This window comes from Spodoptera frugiperda, chromosome 27 (assembly GCF_023101765.2).
Source record: "Spodoptera frugiperda isolate SF20-4 chromosome 27, AGI-APGP_CSIRO_Sfru_2.0, whole genome shotgun sequence".
Lineage (NCBI taxonomy): Eukaryota > Metazoa > Arthropoda > Insecta > Lepidoptera > Noctuidae > Spodoptera > Spodoptera frugiperda.
In genome coordinates, this window is record NC_064238.1 from 5,368,092 (window position 1) to 5,392,624 (window position 24,533).

Genomic DNA, 24,533 nt, shown 5'->3' on the forward strand with positions numbered 1-24,533 from the left:
ATCATTCCGCACTTAGTAGTAACTATTAGGTAAATGCGTTTTCCTCGACCTCTTTAGTTCTCAGAGTAGGTACAATACAAAGTGTAGGAAAGCCATGCTTCGTCACGAATGGGCCGGCTCGACCGGAGTGATACCACGGCCCCACAGAAAACCGACGTGAAACAACGCTTGCGTTGTGTGAGTGAAGCCCTCCGCTTCCCAATCTTCCCAAACCCGATTCCCCAACAAACCTTAAATTCCTAACCCCCAAAAGGCCGGCAACGCACTTGTAACGCCTCTGGTTGTTTACCATCAGGTAAAACGACTACTCGTTGACCGGCTTATAAAAAAGATACGCACTATAATTAATAACTATGATGTCAATTATAAATTGATTGCTGTTTATAAATGCATCTGTAACACAGTGAACTCTACACAATAACAAAAGACTCTGTAAGCTTCAGAAAAAATACAATTATAGACGTTTACTTGCTAACATGACAGGTTTATAGCAGGGCTGGCCGCAACAAGTTAATTCTAATCTTGTATTATAGTAATAGTCACATGTTTGACAAGTTTCAGAATGATTACAAAGTACGGATTTGATGCTCAAAGTGCCTTCCTGGTTTATTACAAATAAATATATTTGCATTTTTTTACTAAGCACAAAAAATGACGCATTCAACTTTGAAAGTCAATAAATTAAAAACTAAAAATAGCCCATGTTAATCTCAGTTATTGTGTAAAGTCATAATTTTTTCAAAATAAAGCTTTTTCTGAAAATGTCAAAGTCGTAAAAATAAACCATAATTAAGTGAACAATCATTTAAAATCCGCGCCAATAACCTCCTGACAGACTTCCAAAAACACGCACTTTGGTAACCCTAACTTAAGCCCTGACTCATCAGCGCACAGCATTATAGTCTTTACGTGTGAGGAGCATAGTATACAATCGCGTGTCCTATTTTGACAAATAATGACAATGATCATGATATTAATTGAACGGAAAAAGAATGGAGCTGTTAACATAAATAAGTTGCTCTGATCCTGATGGCGCACAGTTTGTGCTGAGCTCTTGTGCCAAAAAGTAATAGATTACTTCGCAACCAGCATTTATAAATTATTTTATTTAACTCTTAAATTAAAATGTTCACGAAAAAGTATTTTGTGATTCTTCTACTGGCGTACGTCGCTAATTGCGAAGATGCATATTTACGTAAGTAAAAAAAATCTTGTTATCTTAACTGTGTACCTACTAATGAATATTCGCAAAAACCTGTAATTTTTTGCGAGACTCTTGTATAATTAGATTAACAACAATGACATTTTTGTGCATTTCAAACTGCTTTTTTATCCAAACTATGAACTAAGCATCTTCCTTACCTACCTTAATTAAAAGATATTTTAACTTATAAAAACAAACCAATTATATGTACGTAATTTACTTTATAACACCATGCAGTTGCTAACTACCTAAGTATCAATTATCCTATGACCTAAGTTTCATAGATATTTACGTAACTAGTACTTCAATAACTTAAGACCAAGTTATGAGCACGTGTAAAAACAAAGAATTATTTAAAACATCTATTCTACAAACACAATAGTTTCTTGCATCAACTCACTTACTTTATCGAATAGTAAACATCTTCTTTTGCAATAAATAGAACTATGTATTGCAACAGTTTTCCATTAAACTAATTAAATCATGGAAAAAAAAAACATATTAAGCAACGAAAATAAAGGTTTAAAGTAAGTAGATATTATAAACTTAAAAAGTATCACTGGACATTTTCGGATTTTCAAAAATTTCTTAGTGGTAGCACGAAGTCTGGAATTGTGTCCAGTATATGGCAATAGGCTCCCTACCCCCTATTAAATGGGACTTATAACACAAATGGTGCAAAGTAGGTGTACATTGTACAGTGGCATTGCGTACTGTAATATGCACCTCTGCCTACCCCTTCGGAGACAATAGGCTTGACTTTGCATAATAACATCTGCGACGAAAAATGTGTAAAGGTGTAAAGTAAATAGATATTATGAACTTGAACCCAAACCGAGCCTGTAAAGGTTTGACATACCTAAGTACCTAATCAGCCTTCAAACTGACAAACGCTGGGCCTCCAAATGACAATACCAGCAGGTAAATAATTACACAAGACAATGTCCTCTTCAAACATTTTACTCGTACTTACATATTTGTTGAATGAACCCTTTGCATTTGATTAGGTACCTTGTGGTTTAGTCAACATTTGTCTCGTGCTCATAAAATTAGAAGTAACCCGAAAGATGCGGTACTTAAAATGAAAAAAAATTAAACTACGTTAAATAATTGGCCTACTCGATCAATCCCTTATACACCTAGAGATAGAGATAGTGAGAATCTAAAAGGAAGAATTTTTATTTCATTACATACAAATTACATTTATAAGCATAATAATTAAAAAATAACTAAAATTATGTACATTTAATAAATAGGTATATAAACTAAATAATAATAACTATGACTAAAATATTTACAACTTAAAAATACCTAAAACAGAAATTTAAAAACGAACTAGAGAGAATTATACACATATATCAGACCTATCCTTCAATCTACGCTTTCCCCCTAAATTCCTCTTATCTCTGTCATATTGTTGCGACATATCTTCGTAGTATAACAATTCTGATACCTAGTAAACATGACAAGCACACTTATCATAGTTTCATAAACGAAATTCTCTGCTGATTCAGGACATCGCAAATCTCTATTCACGTCAAATAAATACATGTTTGTGCAGTGATTTGCTTGCTTTTCCTCTATTGTTCGATAAAAAAATAGTTTATAGTTACACATGGGGCGAGTTTCGAGCTTTTGTCAGCAAAAAGTAAACAAAAGGGAAGTTTGCGATCGATCAACCTTACGTCGATAAGATATTTCCCCTTCTTTATATGTTACATTAAAATAGGAATTGTTATTATATATGTCATATATCCTTCGTACACAGAGGTATGTATGTAGATAATCAAACCTTTAAGCAACTTATAAAATCCGGAGCTGCGGACTGCAGACGAAAAGCAGAAGTAAGATCGGGGTGGTTTTTAGTCTCCCTCTCGCCTCGCCCAAGACGGGTGAAGCTATTAGATGATTTTGCCCCCTTTAAAAAAAGCAACTTATAAAGCTTGAATTTAAGTATGTACCTAATTTAGGTAATTTACATGCTTTGATTGTAGTCACAATTCGACTCATCTTCTTATTAAGAAATAAGATACATCTAACAGACAGACTACATTTACTATTTTATTTCCAACAACGAGTAGTATTCTAATCATAGGGTTTAGATCAGTGAATATCAGTAATCTATCTTATAATTATTACCACGCAACAAACAACCGGAATTTAAATGTTTCGGAGATAAAGTACAGGAAAAGAAAGATGTGAAGTGAAGACATAAGTTAACTGACTTTAAGAAACATTATGCGCGGTCACTTGTGCAGACATAAGGTCAAGTTCAAAACTTTCGTCAGGTTAATGAAATGCACAATAAGTCAAGGTCGCGCAGACCATTGCATTTCCTTTTTGCTCTGTTCGTATATTTTTGTTTATACATTCGTGAAATGAGTACGCATATAGGTAAGTGTTTTAGTGGCACTACTGTGTTTAACTGTAACTAACATCGTCTTTTTCAATAAACATTAACAATAGCAATACCTATAAACAAAATTCAAACAAAAACGATGCTAATTTATCAAGATAAACTTTCGATGTTAGAAAACAATGATAAATATTATTGAAAATCTAATTAAAATAATCAAAAGGTTTGTGAACTTGTATCTACAACTGATAATAAAATCATAGTTGTGTGTTACTAATGGCGTAATGCGAAATCTCTAGTTGATAAAACATGACGCATAATACAACTAGGGAAAATTAAGTTAATTGTAATAGGTAAGTAACGAGTTGGTTGGTTACTCGTCAGAAACGTTTGATGTTCCAAAATCCCTTATCTCTGACTCTGTATGTTGATGACAGTCGTTGACGTCATGCATATGTATGAATGCAGCTATGACACAGTCCATCACATTGTTTGCGACAGTAGCATCCCTTGCACGTCATTCCTTTGATGAATGATGGTCATGTGATTCAAATCCAGGCTATTCAAGTGCCAAAATCTAGTATTCATTATACCACATTTACATAACTCCATATTTTATTAACCCCTGTTGAATAATAAGCACTACTTAAATACAGTTCTGTCATTATAATAGCTGTCTTTCAATGTAATTATGCCATCAAGAGTCTAATTAAATTCATAAGTGCTAATGTCAATCCAAATTAACCTGAGATCGTCATGAAGGATCATGTTCCTAAGTAAGATAATTTCTTTGTATTATATAATCACTATACAGCTTCTGCCAGTGGCTTCGCCCACTATTACCGTGCGATAACCAGTGGCCTATGTGTTGTTCCAGACCATAATCTACATCTGTTCCAAATTTCATCCCGATCCCTTCAACCGGTTTGATCCGAAGGAGTAACAAATAAACAAACTTTCGCATTTATAATATTAGTGGGATTAGTACTTCGTAAGCAGTTTAGGTTTGTGTTGTCTGGTCGTATGTATTTCATGGAATTTTACCATTTTTAATGCGTTTTACAGAGTATACAGAGAACTTAATTCTTCTATTGCGCAGTTAAAATCACAGCCAGACTAATTATTATCATCAAATCAACACTCGGTCAGCTATCGTGGCTACATCAAAACGCAATCAATCAAATAAAATCGAGACGGAATTATTTCGTTTATTTAATCTCAGTTTGACAAGGTAAACGATACGTGACACGTTTGACGATCAATTTGAACACTCGTCACGATCGAATGTGACTCGCTGCGTGTACCGAATCTCGATATGAATTATTGAATCATTAAAAAAACGTATTAGTAATACACGGAAAAGCGTCCATTATTTACCCCTGAACACCAAAAGAATTTCCGGAGTTGCTATGCCACTAATAAAATGTGAACTGCAAGTACTTTAATTACACGGAGCTGCGGACTGCTTAGCGAGTTTACCGGGGCTCCGGCTCGAAGAGCAAGTTGTAGGAATGGGGTAGTTTTTAGTCAGTAATAGTCAGTCACTCCCTGGCTTCTCGCCTCGCCCAAGGCGGGAGGAGCTATTGGATGATTTTTCCTCCTTAAAAAAAGTACTTAAACTACGATGACTTAAGTTTATTTATTCTGTATTTTCCAAGTTTACATAGTTACGTTTAAAACCAAGAACAGTGATGTTGCGGTCTAATTAAACCACATATTTCAAAGAAACAATTATACTTTTAAACCAACATACATATTGGTTTTGTAACTACAACACACACTTACTTATTATGGTAGTAGGTACCTACAGATGGTGGAAGATAGGTGCTAGATAGGTACCTAAGTAAACGAACATGTAATGTTTATTTATTTTACCTACTTAGTACATGTTTACTATTTAAATTAGTACAGTCATTTTGTTTTATTAACTCTTTTTTAGCTATTAGTAAAACAAAATGTATTGAAAAATTATACACGATACATTACATTATATTTTCAATAGTAACTAACTTTTATCAATCTAACTCACAATATTTGTTGAATTTTACCTATGTTTACAGAGTTATCAGTAGGAATATTTTAATTTATTTTATTTTTTAGAACTTTTATTTCTATATCTTGCACGATTGCATTATTTATTAAACTAGTTACCTACTAAAATTGTAAATTTACCTATGCTTTCTAATTGTTTTATATCAACGAGATTCTAAAGGTAAGCTTGTTTAGTAAAACTAATTGTAGTACAATGTATAACTGGCGTATGTGACTTTGATTCCCAAAGTAATTTTGTTAGATGAAACTTCCTCTAATTTCTGTATTCGTATAAGTAAAACATCCTTTTTTATTATTAACCATGTATGGGTACAAATAGCAAGAATATTGATACTAAATCGATTCTTATTAATAAAATACTCAACACAACATTATAACTAAAACGATCCAGTAAACGATTTTGCATCATATTACCCTTAATTAAGATTTACAATTGAACGTTTCTAAACAGCAATCATCGTTTTACAACTACTTATTATCTTTTCCTAGTTCTTCAATCAATCCATTGTTTCATCTTATTTTATCATACCTACTTTAGTAGAATAAAACTATTACATATTATTATTTGTACATAGTCGGTTATTAATATTTTTAATTATTTGCTTTGTTTCATAAGTTGAAAATCGATAGGTACCGTACATAGAAATCAATGAAATTATTGGATTCTGCGAAAAAATACTTACTTCCTAGAACTTACTAGTTATCTATAAGTACAGTTATGGAGTGTAATCAATAAAATTGATCACCGATATTGACAAAAACGTCCTTAAATAACACGCTTGTATATATATAAAGGCGATTAAGTATCTATCATTTATTTTTAGCTCCAAACATTTACGTTCATATAAAATGTATCTGTTCCAGCACCCTACATCACACCATGTGAGTTCAAGAGCGAAGACTTCGTGGACTGCATCAAGAAACAAATTGAGATCGCACTGCCGCAATTCACACACGGAATCCCAGAGATGGACGTCCCTTCAATAGATCCAGTTCACTTGAAGAACATCGAGATTGTTGGAAATGGGCTGAACCTGACCTTCTCAGAAGCTGAAATGCACGGCCTCAGTCAATCCAAAGTGACGGAGTTAAAGTAAATTGAACCATATTTTAAGACATTAGCATTTATTTCATGTAGGCTGTCTGGCGTTGAATAGACAGCAAAATAACTATAAGACAGCCGCAATGCGGAAAGATGAATCGAGTGTCGATGTCGTAGCACTTGTAGCGTAACCTGTTAGACTGCGGAGAAATCCTGGCGACACACTACGTTCTACGAATGTATCGATATTTTTTTTCAATTTTTATACCTTCGGTAGCACAGTGGCTATAGTAGATAGGTTACCCGATGTAAGGCAATGACCAATGACAAAAGCAATGACCAAAGATATACAGACATCTTATCTGCTTAATTTAGTGTAGGTACCCATAGCAACTACAGAATGCCCACTGTTTGGCAAGAGGTGTCCAAATATACACTGTTCTAGTCACGTTCTTCGTTGTCTTTACTTGCTTTATAGAATACGTACTTACGTGTTTATATTAGACATTTAGTTCACGCATGTAGGTTCAAGACAATCTAGTTTTCCCTATAAAACCTTGAAAGTCGAGGACTATGCTCCGAAAGTTCTAACTTGCATATGTTTATTGATGAACAATGACCATGGGAGCCTATTACCCACTTGCAAAACAAATGTCGATGCTCCTACATTGTATGCAAATTGTTTGGTTTCGATACTTAGCCAACTTAGCCAAGTAAATGAGTAACTGGAACTATAGATAGACAATTGACTCAATACAATAACACCATACTTAGGAACAAATTGTTGGAATACACGTGTCTATCATAATTGCCTGTAAAGAGTTCCGTTAATGTTTTATATCTAAGAGCAATTTGTTAAAGATTACGTTTTTGTAGTAAATTATCCTACGGCAATTTATAGTAATAAATACTTAAATTTAATGATTGACTTGCGAAGTTGACTTTTGGACTGACTTATGAAGCATGGATAACATAAAGATATTACAGTACCTAGAATATGCAAGTAGGTTGTAAGTGGTAACGTGAAATGAATCTAATTATAACAGAGATAGTGACTATAATCTAACACTTTGAAATTTTTTTCATCATTTATTAATCATTTCTACTATTCCTTTGTCTCGTTCCTTCTGGGTATAAGGCACGTCTTAATCTTGCCTGTTTTTAGGTAATAAAGGGCATGATTAGGACTTCTCTTAATATCGATCACGAGGTCACGAGGTGCCATAATATCTTATCGATCTTACATGCAAGATTTGGCATTTCTGTAGACCGTGCCATTAAAGATATGGAAATATTGATTAGGTAGTTCATTGTTATTAATTAGGTTATGTCTAGATGTTATCTAGGAAAACCCAACATAATGTTTACATAACAGACTTTTAAACTAAGTATCCATTTATCAATATTCTATGTACGAATATTCTGTCACCTTCAGGTTGCAGTTGAGCAAAGGTGAAGGGCAATTCTCTCTGTCGTTCAAAGGCAACATGAACTTGACTGCGAAGTACGTCGCCGATGGTAGAATCCTAATTCTTCCGATCCAAGGAAACGGAGACGCGTTGGTTGATGCACGTGAGTATGCCAGCACTTTTGGACAAATTCATTCTAGTTTTAGGATTACTGTCCATGTAACAGTATGCATAGGACAGTAGACCTTATTGTTCCTATTCCTGTGAAATTGTTTCATCATATAAACAAAATATGTTATGTAGGTCGATTTGATTTGAAATCAGAAACTTACAAGTTTCTAATGTCAAACTACATTATAGCCTGCAGGTCTCATCTACACATAAGGTGCATACCTAAATACTTGAACATAGTACCATCTTAAACAAAAATTTTAATAATGTTCAACCTTATTCGCAACATTATTAACATAAATATTTCGTACGCAACTTGCAGAGGGCGTGGAAGTGCACATAGACAGTAAATTGATTCTCGAAAAGGACAGCAAAGGTGATCACATGAAGCTGGCTACTCCAAAGTATAGGTATACCATCGAACGCACCGTATTCGACCTGAAGAACCTATTTAATGGAAACAAGCAACTTGGTAAGTTTATTTTCATCATGTTCATCAGAAGTCACTAATTTATGGCAGAGAAATGGAAATTATGTAATGAGGCCAAAATCGATGTTTACTAGCAGATAGCCAATAGATAGATTCAAATCAGTAGTACGATGCCATATCTTGAATTGTCATTTCAACAACATAAACCTAATTAAAATGTTTCTTAAATTTTATTACACAGTCATGACTGTCATTGACAGCACGATTAACGCAGTGGCTGGGCAACAGGCTGCCGTGCAACGTGTAGCAGATTCGATTCCCGCACGGAGCAACTCTTTGTGTGATCCACAATTGTTGTTTCGGGTCGGTCTCGTGTGCATGTGAACTTGTATGTTTGTAAACGCACCCACGACACAGGAGAAAATCCTAGAGTGGGGCAACGATTTTATAAAAAAGTGCAGGCCGACCTAAGAAAGTGTATTAATCAAACATCCGAGAAATACAGCCGTTTATCAAATTCATATTTTACTTACATCTTTTCAGCGGACACGACCCTCCAGTTTGCCAACGAAAACTGGCAGCAGTTGATGGATGAGCTCTCTCCCCCTGCCATCAAGCAGATCGTAAAAACCGTCGTCAAAGCCATCAACAAGTTCTTGTCTAAAGTCGACATCCACCAAATAATAAAAGGATATACCGAAGATTAAAGTAAACTGTGATCATAGTCAATAAGAGGGTGATTAGCTCACTATTAAATCAATGAAGGACTTTATGATAAGATTATTTAATTTCTGCAATTATTGTGACGCTTTTTATAATTAATTTCGTCTGATGATGATAAAGAAATTATGCAACGTATTGTACGTTACATGGTTTTGTTTTCTTATATTTTTATATCAAAAGTTATTCTAAAGAACATGTCATGGTTATTGAACATTTTAATATCCCTTCTTATAAAATACTCCTCGACAAAACTGTGAAATCAAAAGGTTACTATGTATTTATGTTACAATTAAGTTATTTAGGTACTATTTAAATGAATAAAGATAATTCAAATCCAGTCATTCGTTTTCCCTTAATTTAACCGAATACCGCAACTAAGTCATAATCACATAGATGCTTATGACTATGATCAAATAATAGATTGAAATGTTTATAAAATATCTATTCTTCTTAAATCTTTGTAATCCAATAAGATACTTAATTTAAAATAGGCATCTATAGACCAATAGCCAGACCAAGCTATCGATCAACATGAAACATATAAATGAGAACAGAAGAATATAATAAATAGATCATAAAATGTTTATTAAAATAATTTCAGTCAACAAATTAAGCTTAGCCAAAACAATGAGTATTAAATATTTCATATTAGTAGATATATCACATTTCCTTTATTTTCACTTAAATAAACAGTGGGTTCAAATACACCTTTGTTACGCTCAAATATATCTCCTATTAGACAGATAATAAAGTAGACAATCGCGTAGGTTATGCGAATTCGTTGCTACTAGTCGTACTGTTGCTGCCTCTTCGTTCTATGTTTACAGTGCCTGGTACTCGGTTAATATTCATGGAATCGGTTTCAGTACGGGTGCTAAACCTTTTCAGTGAGGTCGGCCACGGTAAACGCCATCCCTTCTTGTACCATAGCACACCAACAAACACCAAACCTAGGAATACTATACCAACCGATGTTCCAATCAAACTGGCTTGCAGAGCCGGCATTCGATCTGTGTACAAACGAAGTATTTGTAAAAAAATTTGCTATGAGATCCATGTAGCAAATAATTACATACTGCAAGACAAATTGCGAATCCGAAAAACTAAGGAATTCAGAGCTCGCTTTTCCTAAAATTTTTTTTTTCGTGAGGAATATCTAGCAATGACTTCTCCCGCCTTGGGTGAGGCGGAAGGGAGACTTTTACGTTACTGACTAAAAACCACCCCGTTCCTTCTCCTGCTTTGAGCCGGAGCCCCGGTAACCTTTTACGTTGTCTGCAGCTCCGGCACTTTTTCTAAAATCTAGGAATTCAAAGTCTACCACAGTCATTCTTGTTCGGCAGTCGTGTTCGTGAACAATTAAACATCTACAAGCCCGTCGTCATGACTTTTAATTTTGTCAAGGGCTTAAACTTTAATATTAACTATAATTAAAAACCCTTTCTTCTAAAATCCAAGGCTATATGGTAAATTACTGTAACAATAGATATTAATGAAATAGGTACCTGAGTACTTAGGTTCTAATAACCTACTGTTAAGACCTTGGTTGTGCCTTGGTACCCATAGCTCTAAAGGTCAATAACCTAAATGAATATTTATGTATAATTATGTTCAGTTAGTACAAGACGTCGAGCGTTCATCAGAGCGTTGAATGCGGAGTTTTTACTTCAAAAATACATTAGAGCAAAAAATCGAACACAGTCACACATGCGTCACCTTTGTAAGGTTAGAAAAAACTAAAAGTACTTATATTTAATTCTCAAACGAGTTAGCGGTTCACTGCTCTTTTAAGGGAAGACAGAAGAATGTACTTACGTCTCTCTTGGTACACATGAATAGTGTCTTTCGATTCCACAACTCGATCGTGTAAAAGACCTGCGCAGAACCAGTGGCCCAAATCATCAGCAGTAACAGGGTCAATGGTAAGAGAGCAGTCGCCGTGACTTAGTAATCTCCCAGGGGTGAAATAATAGCGATTTAGAATGGCACTGGAATAAATAAAAGTGATTTAAGTAATCAAAAGCACTCCAGAGAATAATTTTCGCTATAAATGGGCCAATTGCGAAAATTAGCACCAACCCTTGGTTTCTGAAAGTTTTTGGACAATTTTGGTATAGGTGGTACTCAACTGGAGAAGTTTAATAAATATGTAATTTATGTTCTTAATTAGAGTAACTTCATAATCATAACTGTGAAAATGAACTAGGTAGTGCATTCGGTTGGTGTATTCGCTCGCTAATCTTGAAACGGTCTTTTTAATTTGATATTACTTTTCTAGCATTTGTTTGCGCGATAAATTTAAAAGAAAATAAAATTGATAAAAAGTTCTTACTTCTCGGCGGTAACCGAAGAATCGAGATGCATGCCAATAAATTTGGGTGATAAAAATCTGCAATAATCCAGTGGTCTGGGTCCGTTTGAGGTGTGACAATAAAGAGTAGTGGCGCCCCCTATTTCAGTTTGAACTTCTTGTTTATTAGCTGCTAAAGAGCCAGTCACTCGTACTTCCATGTCTTGCATTACTTCAACACCTAATTGGTATTTGTAACCCATATGGCAAGTCCATATTCCAGAATCAATTTCAGACACATGAGCGAACGTGATCCCGCAATCTCCAGATTGTAAATTTTCTCCTGTGTACCTATAAGAAAGTAAACACTAATAGAAATAGAAATAAATCCTACATATGTATATTGTAGACCACACTTCACAGTATAGATGCATTAAAGGGATTTGATTGGGTTTTGATTAGATTGCAGTCAATCATTATAATACAAAAGAAACAGAAGATATAAAAGTTCAAAATCAAAATCAAATTACCAGAATGCCTGTTCACCCTGGACTTGGCGCTCCACGGGTGTGTATTGAGAGCCATTAGGGTGCTGAAACCAACAATACTGGAGAGAAGCGTCCGCTCGGCACATTAACGTTAAACTCGTATTTTCCTCTACGAACACTGTCCGCATTTCTTCATCTGACTCTGAGTCGTCCCTTGTGAGCTCTCGCCTTATCTTTGGAGCTTGAAGTGAACATATTCATTTTAACTTTGAAAAAGTACAAAACAACACTAATGTGATTTTACAGGTCATTAAGAATTAACCATTAACTTGACTGAGTTTTAAGTCAGGGTTAAAAACCTGCTTATCTGCTGTAGGTAATTTGAGTAATAATATAATAGTTAGTAACAAATATTATTCATTCAGTCACACTGAGTCACGTATCTAAATAACTTTTTACCTTCTTGCTCAGAGACGGTTATAAGGGCTTGCATAGGTGTCCTTTGATAGATGACATTGCCAACCCTCTCTTGAACTCCAATCGTGCATCGCCAAGTGCCATAATCGGCCGAAGTTGCAGATTCTATCGTCAGTCCACAATGTTTTTTGAAGAAACCATCACCGTAGTAGCTAAAGGGGAAATATTTTGATTTAATCATAATATCGTGTAAATGTTTATATCTAAGGGGTGCAAATATGTAACATATATTTACGTTAGTCACCACGTTGAGTGTTAAGTTTAAGGACAAATAATACTAACTAAACTCACCTGTACCGACCATCACTTAGACCGTCCATTATATTAAGACCAGACGTTTCTGTAGTTTTTTGGAAACGACAAAATGTTATATTCTTCTCCGTGTACAGAATGTTGCAATACAAATTAATGTGATTGTTACTATCTCGAACGAAACCTACATCGAGGCGTTCCCCTGAAATCGATAAATTACTTAGCACATACACATACATACATGTAGCATATTAAGTATATTCTAGACTAGACTGTGTAGCGGCCAAATGTGATCCATGGTAAATGGTGATAATTAAAGAATCGACAAATGTAATAGCTTTCGTAGACAGAATTATCTAACTTCAAAAACCACTTAATTAAGTAGGTACAGACGAAAGGGGTTAAATGCCAAAAATACTGATGCGAATCACGACACTAATGTCATGGCTAACTTTTCACATATATCTAAGCATTGTCGAGGACATGACCTAGTCTGTAAACTGGTATCTACTATTTAGGTATTTATACATAAATGACGAGACGTCCCTTAATCGGACATCAAAATGTATGACTTCAATGTCAATGCGTCGCCCCACCTAAGATCTTTCACACCGATAAAGTGAATTTTTGAGCAAATATGCATGATGAAAGCAACGATTAGTTTGCAGAATAATGCAATTATAACATAATTATCGTTTTTGTTTGTTTGATACTGTGCAATGATTTATAAAGGACGTTCAAATTATCGGTCAGCCAATGTTACATTATCATGAACACATTTCCGAGCACCTGAGTTATATTTTGGCTACTGATTGTTGTCACAAAATCTACAAAAACACAAACGCGTTAAAATTTTCGTTTGCATATTTCATGGCTCGTGGACGTGGAGATAACAGACTAATACTGATATACCGAATGGGATTTGTTCCCTGTTAAATCGTAAATCGTGCTCTGAATCCCACAATGTACTGTCCACGTGTCAACATGCTCACAACAGCGACACTCGGTGTATTATATGATATGTATAGAATAGACTTTGCTGGAAAAGGAAGAATTGCTGCTACGTTATTTATTGTAGGCAGGTACTGGAAAATATTTTTAATACTAGGGACTATACCATGGATTTTAATGAGACAAGCAAAATCAAAGTGATACTAACCTTCCACGGCAACAGATCTATCAACGTGTAACTCGGTTACTCTCCCGGGAATACCAAGTACCACACTCCACCTTCCTTGCACAGCCCTACTGGTGCGATCCAGGGTTACCTCACACTGACCCGGGACTAAGGAGCTCTCCGAGAACGGCTGAGTCACAAAACAATACGAGCTGTTTAAAGATGTAAGTTCTACTAATGTGTTAGTGCTTCCATCTTTCAATGTTATAGTATCCTCCGTATAACCCGTTACTTTTTCTGAAATAAAAATGTGGAAACTTTAAGGGCTACGGTCAACCAGTAACGAATGGATTGAATATTTGACGTACAACGTGTTTTTGATGGACAGGTAAAGGTATCTAATTACTATTTGGTAATTTTATATTAAACCACATCTGTCTCTCGCTGTGTTTAGCAAGATGTTATTTCACACAAGATTTTTGACATTTTGAGTTTGCAGCTAATAGACGGTTAGTAGATAGATAGGAACTTATAGGCTCGCTCCCCTATTACATGGCACACATAACGTCTGTTCTGTAATGTACACTTCTATATTTCTTTTCTGCTATAAAAAGCATTATTTAATGGTATGAGTTATGGTTTGTTACGTAACAAAGTACCGAGCAAATGGTCACTCCATATGGTTTATGAAGTTCATAAACCAGATTGCAGTGGAAAATGATTTATTGAGTGGTTGCGTTGTTTATCAATGAAATCTGTAATCTCCACAATAACTGTATAACATTAATATTACACTACAATGTATGCGAATTAATTTGATAATGCAATTGATTATAATTATCTGCCGTAAGTAGGTACCTACATGTATTCGCAATCTAGAAAAAAAGTAAATGATTACTTTTTTCCGTAAATCCAGATCTGTATCTGGACTCAGACCGGAGTCATATAGTGCGTAGGTACGGTAGATATCTAGTCTACTATCTAGCTATCGGATATTGATGTACTAAGTACTACGTATTTGTTTAATAAGTAATTAAACATAATATAAGGACATAATTGAAGGTTATCGCCGTAAGCCATTTAATTTTTGAGTTATCTATGTGCCTACCTTTCTTTTTCATTTATTTCCCCTTTACCTGTTTGTATTTAGGTACCTAATACCAATATACCTACGGTACCTCGGGGCCTACTCTAATTCAACAAACGAACGAAAAATCTTCGCAGATTGAATACTACAATTCTATTTATTTAATTTCATTTTGTTAATTTAATTGCTTTTGATTATTTTTCTTTTTCCTTTGATTTATTTTTCATTTATTTGTTTGTTCCATCCTTGCAATGTGATCTGTTATTGTGATTGTATACTAACTGTATCAGAGTAGTTGAGAGGCCTGGAGACCTGTAACACAGGTATTCCTAGTACAGGCTCCAGTCTCCACAACAACATCAATATGCTAATTGTTATTTAATTTGTACTATTTTTCATTGTGGTGGAGAAATAAACGCTATTTGTATTCGTATTTATTGCGAACTTTCGTGAACAAAAATTAACGAATGAAATGATGACAAATAAATAGGTTTTATTTTAAGTGTGGGAGAGCCATGCTTCGGCACGAATGGGCCGGCTCGACCGGAGTGATACCACGGCCTCACAGAAAACCGACGTGAAACAACGCTTGCGTTGTGTTTCGTTGTGTGAGTGAGGTTACCGGAGGCCCAATTCCCCCCTTCCCAATCTTCCCCATCCCCATTCCCGAACAACAACCCTTAAATTCCTAACTCCCAAAACGCAACTTAGTAACGCACTTGTAAAGCCTCTGGTGTTTCAAGTGTCCATGGGCGGCGGCGATTGCTTACCATCAGGTAATACGTCTGCCCGATTGCGAGATGTTTCACAAAAAAAAAAGTTTTGATATGAAATTAAAAATAAAACGTTATTTTAAGTAATTCTATTGGTAAATCAATAAAACCTACGGCCGAAGATTAAACGAAACTTCGCATTCGAGAACCGGAGTAGGCCCCCTGAACTAAGAATCTGGAGATGAAGTTCTAAGAAATAATATTATGTACCTACGTGTCAAAGGTTTAGTATTATACCCTTTGCGCTATAACAAGGTGCGGCTGACAGATGCCAGTATGACGTTGACGTCTCTCTTTAGGGATGGACATTAGAAAAATCTTTTTTTATCGCTATCGATACTCGCAGCATACATTTAATTCTCTTTAATTTTTTTATTAAATGTGTGTGTTATTTAGTTGTGCAGTGTAACTACGTGTATATACTTGTCAAAATAAATATTTTATGACCGAGCCCTGAGGTGTTTCAGAGTTTCAGTTTTACAGAACCGTGAAGAATATAAGTGTATATTAGTTTGTATATGTTACTAAAGCAACCACGATCTTTCAGATTAAGTACCACCACGCATTATCAAAGGCGCCGGAAATGTCTACTATATATTTGTGCTCTGATCAGTCACTGTGGTTCGGGCAGAGAGAGCCGCGTCTACAGTAGATTTACCCACATAATTAAAGGTTTTTTAAGAGTGATAATTGAACGACGCATAATTTTCGTTTTATATTCTAAGAAAACATCGACTACCTATCCATCGTAGCAGTACATCCCATCACTAAACACGACTATGGATTTACGTTATACGCATAACACTTTACTTTATTTTTGATTTCATTAGATTTTATTTAAAGACTAGAACATTCCGATTGGATTTAATTTAATTAACTACACTTCCGAATGATATAACATAATACGAATGTGATACAGTTAAAATACTAAGGCATAATTTTTAAATCGCAGCAACTTCAAGAGTGATACGAAACGTTACTGAATCTGTCAGCCGCACCTTGTTACGGCGCATAGGGTATAATAAGTAAGTACCTACCTCAACTTTTTAGTACATAGTGATCAATAATAATTAAATAATTTGATAAAACTGTCTAACATTATTTGATTAGGTACCTAATTATCTATTTTACGTACTATCGTCTCGTCTAGACGATGGTACCTACATTGATAAAACAATTAATTGCTTAGAAACATCAAAGTCCATCATCATTAAGTATATGAAAGTTAAAATCACGTAAAAGAAGTGTAGGTAGGTACCTGCCACATGGACCTCTGACCATCCAGTGATGGAGTGGTTTCCACCGGTAGCTGTCATACGCCATCGTCCCGTGTCACTGGGCGAAACATTGTGGACTCTCACCCCGCACCCATCACTCCATGCAGAGTACCTTAGTACAATTAAAATAAATAAGTTAGAAAACACATACACAACGTCATACCTTTTATCCCCGAAGGGGTAGGCAGAGGTGCACATTACGACACGTAATGCCGCTATACAATGTACACCCACTTTTTACCATTTGTGTTATAAGTCCTATGTAATAGGGGGTGAGCCTATTGCCATATACTGGGCATAATTCCAGACTCCGTACTACTACTGAGAAATTTTCGAAAAACCGAAAAAAGCCTAGTAGTACTTTGCCCGACCCGGGAATCGAACCCAAGACGACGCTCTTGCGACCACTCGACCAACGAGACAGTCTAAGTTTAAAAAAAAACACTAATTAGATACAGCAAACAATCTACGTATCAAATCGAGGTATTCCACATTGGGCACCCGTTTAAATGGCACCTGAGATATTACGACACCTATAGGTATTTTTCGAAGGTGCCATTTGTGGAATAATATATAATTTTAAATTTAATTCCACATATGGCACCTGCAACGTCAGTAGATACCTACTAGTGTTGGGAAGTTTACGTTTCTCAGTGCGTTAAATAAAATCGATTATGATCGAAGATGAGAAGAGATCTAATACGAAGTGGGCATGCGGTTATTGGTTATATCACTACTGCCTACTTTTTAATAGGAAATTGTGAAACTATCATGTTTTACTTGACATTGTCCATTTCCATTCACTTACCCATGTAATTATAGCTGAGCAATTAGGTTCAGTTACAAACACTTTAAAATTATTAGCATTTAGGTAAAGTTTTTCAATTAAATTAAAACGTCGTTCGTAACTTTCGCTTAGGCATAGAGTAAGTAAACATTTTATGTTTGTAATAAAACAAAAATAATCTCTTAATTCTGTAGCAACGTACCCATTATATTATCGGCTTACTCGCGTAACTGTTTGACAGTAATTAGTCTAGAAGATTAGTAGCAGCATTCCGCGACACACGACTATCGCCGGGACTATGCTACAGTAGCAGCAGATATGATACAGTAGCAGCGCGACAATCATTTTGAAACTAGTCGAGTTCCTCGTCAAACAGTTACGTGAGTAAGCCGAAACTAATAACATAATAATTAATTTAGTATGTCTCACGAAATGTATAATAAATTGTACATTATACATATTTTAATTAAATGAAAAATACCTATTGTTCGGTGGGTTGTGGATGTTAAACGTTAATCCAGAAGGAGTCGTAATTTCACAGTTTTGCTGGTTCTCTAGTCTTTTAGATAGACGCAACAAAGCGTCGTGCCCTTCAGCCAAATTCAAATGTAACGGCCATCCAATGCCTTGCTGCATACGAAGAAGATTATTCAACCGAACATCATACGTTAATATCTGAGCCTGTCCATTTTCAACATAGAATAACACTGAAAAATATAACACAAACAATACCTGTTATAACACTGTTACATATTAGTTATTAAAAATAAAATAAAAAGAGAAATTTTATTTAAATTTACAAACCTATAGCAGCTACCCACAATGCAATATATTGCCGCATTGCAACGGTTTTATTTTGAAACAACACTCTCCGATTATAACAATATGGCTACCCTCATCTGGGACTCTCTTAGCTTAAATGATCAAAAATTGCAACGGTACCTAGAGCAATAGAGATAAAATAAAACTATCTGTTAACGTTATCGATTATTGTACCTATTCCGTTCTGATTGTGATTACTTTTATATCTACGATAAAAAAAACTTTCAGTTGAATGACAGACGTAATTACTAGCCAATTAATAATAAATCAAACTGATTATAATCTACACAATTAGCACCTATACATAGTGCCTTATAAGAGTAGAGTACCTTATAGATAGATCTCTATTCTCTACCAATACAGAAATTCGTAAGCAGTAGTCCTTCGCATAGTGAAGCTAAGTAGCTATACTATTCCGGAGCTGCGGACAACGTAAAAGGTTACCGGGGCTCCGGTTCAAAGCAGAAGGAACGGGGTGGTTTTAGTCAGTAAGAGTCTGACACTCCCTCCCGCCTCACCCAAGGCGGAAGAAGTCATTGGATGATTTTCCCCCTCAAAAAACAACACTGCTATACTATACCTACGGGCAATGTATCGCAGGATGATTTGATGCATTGATGTATGGATTCCCACATGAAACAATACGTTTCTTTGTATGAAAATTACTTTTTTTGGGTCTGGGTATTAAGGATTACGGAGGTAAATAATAGAAAAAAGGCAATGGTCAGTAACGTAGGACCATACTAGCCATCATTTTATTAGTAGAATAGCTGTTGCTCGCCATTTCGTCCGCGTAGAATAAGTAATGACTTCTGACATAATTTGGGTTTTTTATTTTCTTGTAAAATACCATATATTTTTCTAAAATAAAAGTATCCTCAGTTATTTAGTAGTAGTCAAAATCGTTCCAGCCATTTCAGAGATCAGCCGGAACAAACAGACAGACGAGACAAAAATTGTAAAAAAATTGATTTGTATGTGAGTACCTATTGATCGTGTGTATATTCATATGCATATAGGAAAAAGCTGTTAATGCAATATTACAAACAGACACAACAATTTTATTTATTAGTCTAGGTACCTGTCAAGCTACTCCTTCAGGATATTTCATTACCTATTGCAGTGCACTTCGTAAGTAGAGAATAGATACCTACCTAGGTATATGACTTTTCTCATCTTAAGTTTGCCAAACTGATAACTTCTGGTAAGAATAGAGCATTACAAAATATCATTACGTATCGACTTATCAAATACATAAGTGTATATAAGTAATCAAATATCAATGACGCATATTTCGAAGATAATATAATAAAAATGCGTATCAGTAGATATGTAGTAATCTTTATCAAAGGTCATTTATAAAGAAACGTCTGCGGTGTGTCTCAGTCTCCGGTCGCCCATCCACCCTCCTTTTGTTATTTAATTTTATTTAGTATACATGTTTGAGTGGAACCCACTCGACGTTAACAGATGTCGCGGCAGGCCCAGAAGGAGATGGCGGGATGAACTCGATGCCTATGAAAAGGATTGGCCACAGAAAGCTCTACAAAGAGATGAGTGGAAGGAGGGTAGGGATGCCTTTGCCCTGCAGTGGGACGACCATGGCTGAAAATAAAAATAAATAAATAAAATACAGGTTTGAGAAGTAAAGGAATGTCCAATATCTCTGACCAAGGGCTTGGTACAAAAACAAACAAAGGGGTACAAAATAATGTACTTGCACGATTTTATTAGGTAATAATCAAATTCTGCACCCACAACATTAGTGGTGCCTACATTACACGTCTACTTAATAACATTTAAAATTCATCTAAGTCGAAATCATTTTGAAATTTAATACAAGAAAATATGATTTCCGTTCTAAAGTATCGAAAGTCAAAATTTTATCAAACTGCTGTCGCAGTTGATGTTATGTGAAATATATATTTCTTTTGTTCTCTTTGCGAGGTTGAAAACGCAGTCAAAATGTATCTTATAATCTATATTTAATGTTATGTTTTCTTTTTTCTTTCACATTGCAACTTGTGTATGGATATTAGAGATAGTGTCTGCCGTGATGACCCGGAGGTTTAAGACGACCGCTTCTCATGCATAAGTATGCGGGATCGTAAGCTACCAACGACAAGTACCAAATATGACTCTTTGTGAGTTATACCTATGTACTCAAGATTATTATTTAGACACCATTAACAAACGGTGAAGGAAAACATCGTGGGAAACCTAAGTTTGAAATCGTCAACCCGCATTGAGCAAGCATGGTGATTGATGTTCAAACCTTCTCTATGCGAGAAGAGGCTTTCGTTAGCAGTGGCCACTTATAGGCTGATTGTGTATGTGTGTAGTATAGTGTAGGAGTCTGGGGATAAATATAGGCTACTCTTTTCTATCGCCGCACAGGTGAAGCCGCGGGATGTCGTTGACGAAGTGTTGTTTAAAACAAAAGGCAAAAAAAGCGTATTGGTTTTTTAATACCTTTATTTTTGCTTTTGTAATAATATAAAAGAGCACCGTTGTATTATGAATACCACAGTTAATACTTTTATCCATCTATCAGTACAAGTGTTTATCCATGTTCATTGTGATGACTTTATTACACAGCAGGGAATATTATGCAAACTCTGAGCAGAGGGCATCACTGGCACTCAAGACTTTGACTGAATCTTTCTACTAATATGACGGTTTAAATACACTTTCTGGATACTTAACATCCTATTTAATTGACATTAACTAATACATGGTAATTTTTCAGGTTACTTGTAATTTTAGTTTCGCTAGTGCTGCCCTCTGGCGGGAGAACTTACAATAACATTACCTCTGTAACTAATAGTGGAAAGCTTCTTTTTAAGAAACTTAATATTCCAATGTCGTTTTGAATGCATAGTATAATTTGTAAATTGCAATAGTAAATTTTTGTCAGTACTGCAATCCTTTCACAATTGTAACCATTTCATTGTTCCTTCAAGCTCTTAATTAAAATAGTGTAGTTACAACCCCATAATAACTAACTCATTATTAAATGCTTAACTTATTTTATTTAATATTATAATTATTGGAGATCAAAGCACTCTATTTAGAAGGTATATTCACAATTAATTTGTGTGTTATTTTTTCTTTAACCGGTAGAATTGGTATCACATCATCAGCTTCTTTCATGTGAGCTGTAGGCATCTGTAACAAAATGTTTTAAGATATAATGACACAGTTTAAAAATGGAAATTTAATTATTCTTGAGATACAGAGTTTGATACAGCACAGCTCAATATTATTTTTGTTTTTTTTTTATGCAGCTTGTTCTTACTGAAATAAATACTAAAATAAGTAACTAATTTTTATTTAATATTTTAGACTATTTTGCTAAGAAGAATATGGATGCTATCGATTTTTTTATATTATCTCAGTAACAACACAGAACATAGAACTATGGCAATAACTTTTTAAAAGTGGGTGTAATATTATATTAAAAACATTTAACTACTGTTTCTGGAATCAAAAGGGACATTGAGTTATATTCAAACAATGTTGATTTTATAAACATGATGTTTAAGCATATTACTTACATTTAAGTCTTTAGCTTGTGCCTCTTTCACAGTGTATTCCCTGAGGACATAGTCGGAGTTGAGCAAATGGAACATTCTGGTTTCATTGGACCTCACCAGCACATCATCTACTCTCAGGAAGTATCTCAGCAGCACATACCAGTATGTTGGCATCACTCTCTGAAAGCACAGATCGTAATACTATTAATGTTGTTTAATTTAAATATATTTATTTTAACTAGTTCAATAATTAACACATAAATTCTATTTTACAGTAGTTTTAGGCCTTCAAAATAATATTTATTGTAATTTCACTTAGCTGGACTGTAAGATAAGTAGTTAATGTAATTTTTTTTATTTAAAAATTGGGTTAGCTGTAGAGTTTAATATGCAATGTTATCATACTTTAATTTTATTGTAACTTTATTATAACTTTCGTGAGACATACTAAATTAATTATTATGTTATCATACTTACTATTTTTACAGACAATTTTGATATTCCATGATCATGAAGTTCATCTTCAAATAAAGTTAGATCATGGTAGAAAAGGATTTGTTCCTTTTGTTTGAGTAAATTAAAATCAATTGTTTCACTGGTCGCCTCTACAACAATATTATCTGTGAGTGTTCCTTTGTAATCAGTTGAAAATGTCCAATCAAAAGGCCGCTTTGGTTTTGGTGCATCTGGTCTTAAAAAATGTATGAGTATTAGTTACACTGATAAATAGTTCAACAACAGTTGTTTCAATTTCACAACATCATATTAATTGCCATTGAGATGAAGTAATCAACTCAAGAAGGAATATCTATGAATTAAAACTTATTAAATTCAGTTACTTAATACATCATTAATAAGTTAGATTTTTTTTAAGATATTTACCGGGCCTCCTGCCAGGCTTCAGCACATGACACTTCTATGGCCTCCATCCTGCTTGCAACACATTTCAGAGAATCAAGAGGATTAAAACATATCTGGGCACCACTGTTATGGTTCAGCTTCAGAATATTTTTAGGAAACACCATATCAGGAAAGTGTGGTATCTTCAGTTCTTTGCAGTATCTGAAAACATACAAAAACAATTATTAAAAAACAAATAGATTTTTTATTTACAATAAGTATATATCATTTCATACCTTTTAATGACATTTAATACAAACATGTATTTTTGTCTGATAATGAATGCAAACATCTCATAGGAACTTTGTAACATGCAAGTTAAGCTAATAACAGACTACACATTGCAAAAACAAAGAAATACAAAGGGTATCTACTCACATACAAAACTGGCAAAATTGATCGTCTTCGCGTTCGCAAACGACCTTTGTAGAACACACACTTGGCAGTATACAGCTAACATCATACGATATGTGCCACGGACCAAATTCTATGGATTTCGAATTACTCGCAAATCTTCCAGGGTCCACACTGTTCAACTGAAACATTAGAAAATAAAAGTTTGAGTCGTCGTCTTATAAGATGCCGGGAGTTTGATTGTTAGGTTACACTTACACAAATCATTGCGTTACATACCTCTGCGTTGAACATGTTTAAATACATGCGCAATTAATTTGCAGCAAATGATTCCACAAAAATGAGAATACGAAACCAATTTCAGCGTTAAATCTTTACACAATCAAGAAAATAAATCACTATTTCATTTGGAACAATAGACATTGACAGTTTGACAAACTTTTATTAATAAAATGACATTGACGTTTTTGTTTTTCGACATATGTCACGGATATGATATGTTACCATCAGTAAAAAATATTTAGACGGAGTGTCTCGACATTGTTAACGATAAAAATCGGTTGCTAAGCTCGTAAATATTCCGACTAAGTGTTGTACAAAGTTTGAAAAAATCAAGTCAAATCAGGAAAGGCTATGAAAATACAACTATAAGCTGTGATTTGAATAAGCATAATGAGCAAGTGATTATGTAAATATTTTAATTTTTATTTTAATCTATTGCAAATAGTCGATTAATATAGCATATTTTTTAGCATATCAATTAATATTATTTAATAAAAGTTAAACCATGAAACAAACCACTGTCTTCATACCTTGCGATGTAAATATCGTCGACATTCCATGAGACCTAAGGGGGCAACACTGGTTGCCAATATAACGAGTCGTTATATTGAGATTAAGATACGTTAAGACCAGGATTTACACGATTAAAACCTAACATATATTTGATAACAATGTTGATTAAATAATATTTGAAGTTAAATAAC

The 24,533-nt window shown here is 34.6% G+C and overlaps 3 protein-coding genes across 3 annotated transcripts; 1 reads left to right on the forward strand and 2 right to left on the reverse strand.

Moving 5' to 3' along the window:
- Nucleotides 1-1,026: 1,026 nt before the first annotated feature.
- On the forward strand, nt 1,027-9,724 carry LOC118263822 (circadian clock-controlled protein daywake). The gene is made up of 5 exons (XM_035576012.2): nt 1,027-1,195; nt 6,477-6,705; nt 8,090-8,226; nt 8,557-8,706; nt 9,208-9,724. The coding sequence occupies exons 1-5, from the start codon at nt 1,126-1,128 to the stop codon at nt 9,369-9,371; spliced, it is 750 nt and encodes a 249-aa protein (XP_035431905.2). The 5' UTR covers nt 1,027-1,125; the 3' UTR covers nt 9,372-9,724.
- A 222-nt stretch (nt 9,725-9,946) lies between these two features.
- LOC118263861 (uncharacterized) lies at nt 9,947-18,900 on the reverse strand. Its single transcript, XM_035576058.2, has 10 exons — nt 18,740-18,900; nt 18,417-18,642; nt 17,130-17,260; nt 14,054-14,308; nt 12,934-13,096; nt 12,625-12,794; nt 12,208-12,406; nt 11,720-12,028; nt 11,203-11,375; nt 9,947-10,397 (listed from the first exon to the last, which is right to left on the reverse strand). Exons 1-10 carry the CDS (start codon nt 18,774-18,776, stop codon nt 10,156-10,158), a joined length of 1,905 nt encoding a protein of 634 aa, XP_035431951.2. The 5' UTR covers nt 18,777-18,900; the 3' UTR covers nt 9,947-10,155.
- A 1,559-nt stretch (nt 18,901-20,459) lies between these two features.
- Nucleotides 20,460-23,995, reverse strand: LOC118263633 (TIP41-like protein). The gene is made up of 6 exons (XM_035575732.2): nt 23,827-23,995; nt 23,572-23,729; nt 23,176-23,355; nt 22,771-22,984; nt 22,315-22,473; nt 20,460-21,925 (listed from the first exon to the last, which is right to left on the reverse strand). The coding sequence occupies exons 1-6, from the start codon at nt 23,851-23,853 to the stop codon at nt 21,824-21,826; spliced, it is 840 nt and encodes a 279-aa protein (XP_035431625.1). The 5' UTR covers nt 23,854-23,995; the 3' UTR covers nt 20,460-21,823.
- Nucleotides 23,996-24,533: the final 538 nt, after the last annotated feature.

Excerpts from the sequence above, each read along its gene's own strand:
- LOC118263822 (XM_035576012.2), top strand. The coding sequence starts at position 1,126 with ATGTTCACGAAAAAGTATTTTGTGATTCTTCTACTGGCGTACGTCGCT. Across the intron at positions 6,706-8,089 it reads TCCAAAGTGACGGAGTTAAA|GTTGCAGTTGAGCAAAGGTG; the intron begins GTAAATTGAACC and ends TGTCACCTTCAG. Across the intron at positions 8,227-8,556 it reads AGACGCGTTGGTTGATGCAC|AGGGCGTGGAAGTGCACATA; the intron begins GTGAGTATGCCA and ends CGCAACTTGCAG.
- LOC118263861 (XM_035576058.2), bottom strand. The coding sequence starts at position 18,776 with ATGCGGCAATATATTGCATTGTGGGTAGCTGCTATAG. Across the intron at positions 11,376-11,719 it reads TCTTCGGTTACCGCCGAGAA|TGCCATTCTAAATCGCTATT; the intron begins GTAAGAACTTTT and ends TATTTATTCCAG. Across the intron at positions 10,398-11,202 it reads TCATGTGTACCAAGAGAGAC|ATCGAATGCCGGCTCTGCAA; the intron begins GTAAGTACATTC and ends GTTTGTACACAG.
- LOC118263633 (XM_035575732.2), bottom strand. The coding sequence starts at position 23,853 with ATGTATTTAAACATGTTCAACGCAGAG. Across the intron at positions 22,474-22,770 it reads CAAAATTGTCTGTAAAAATA|AGAGTGATGCCAACATACTG; the intron begins GTAAGTATGATA and ends CTGTGCTTTCAG. Across the intron at positions 21,926-22,314 it reads CACAAGCTAAAGACTTAAAT|ATGCCTACAGCTCACATGAA; the intron begins GTAAGTAATATG and ends ATTTTGTTACAG.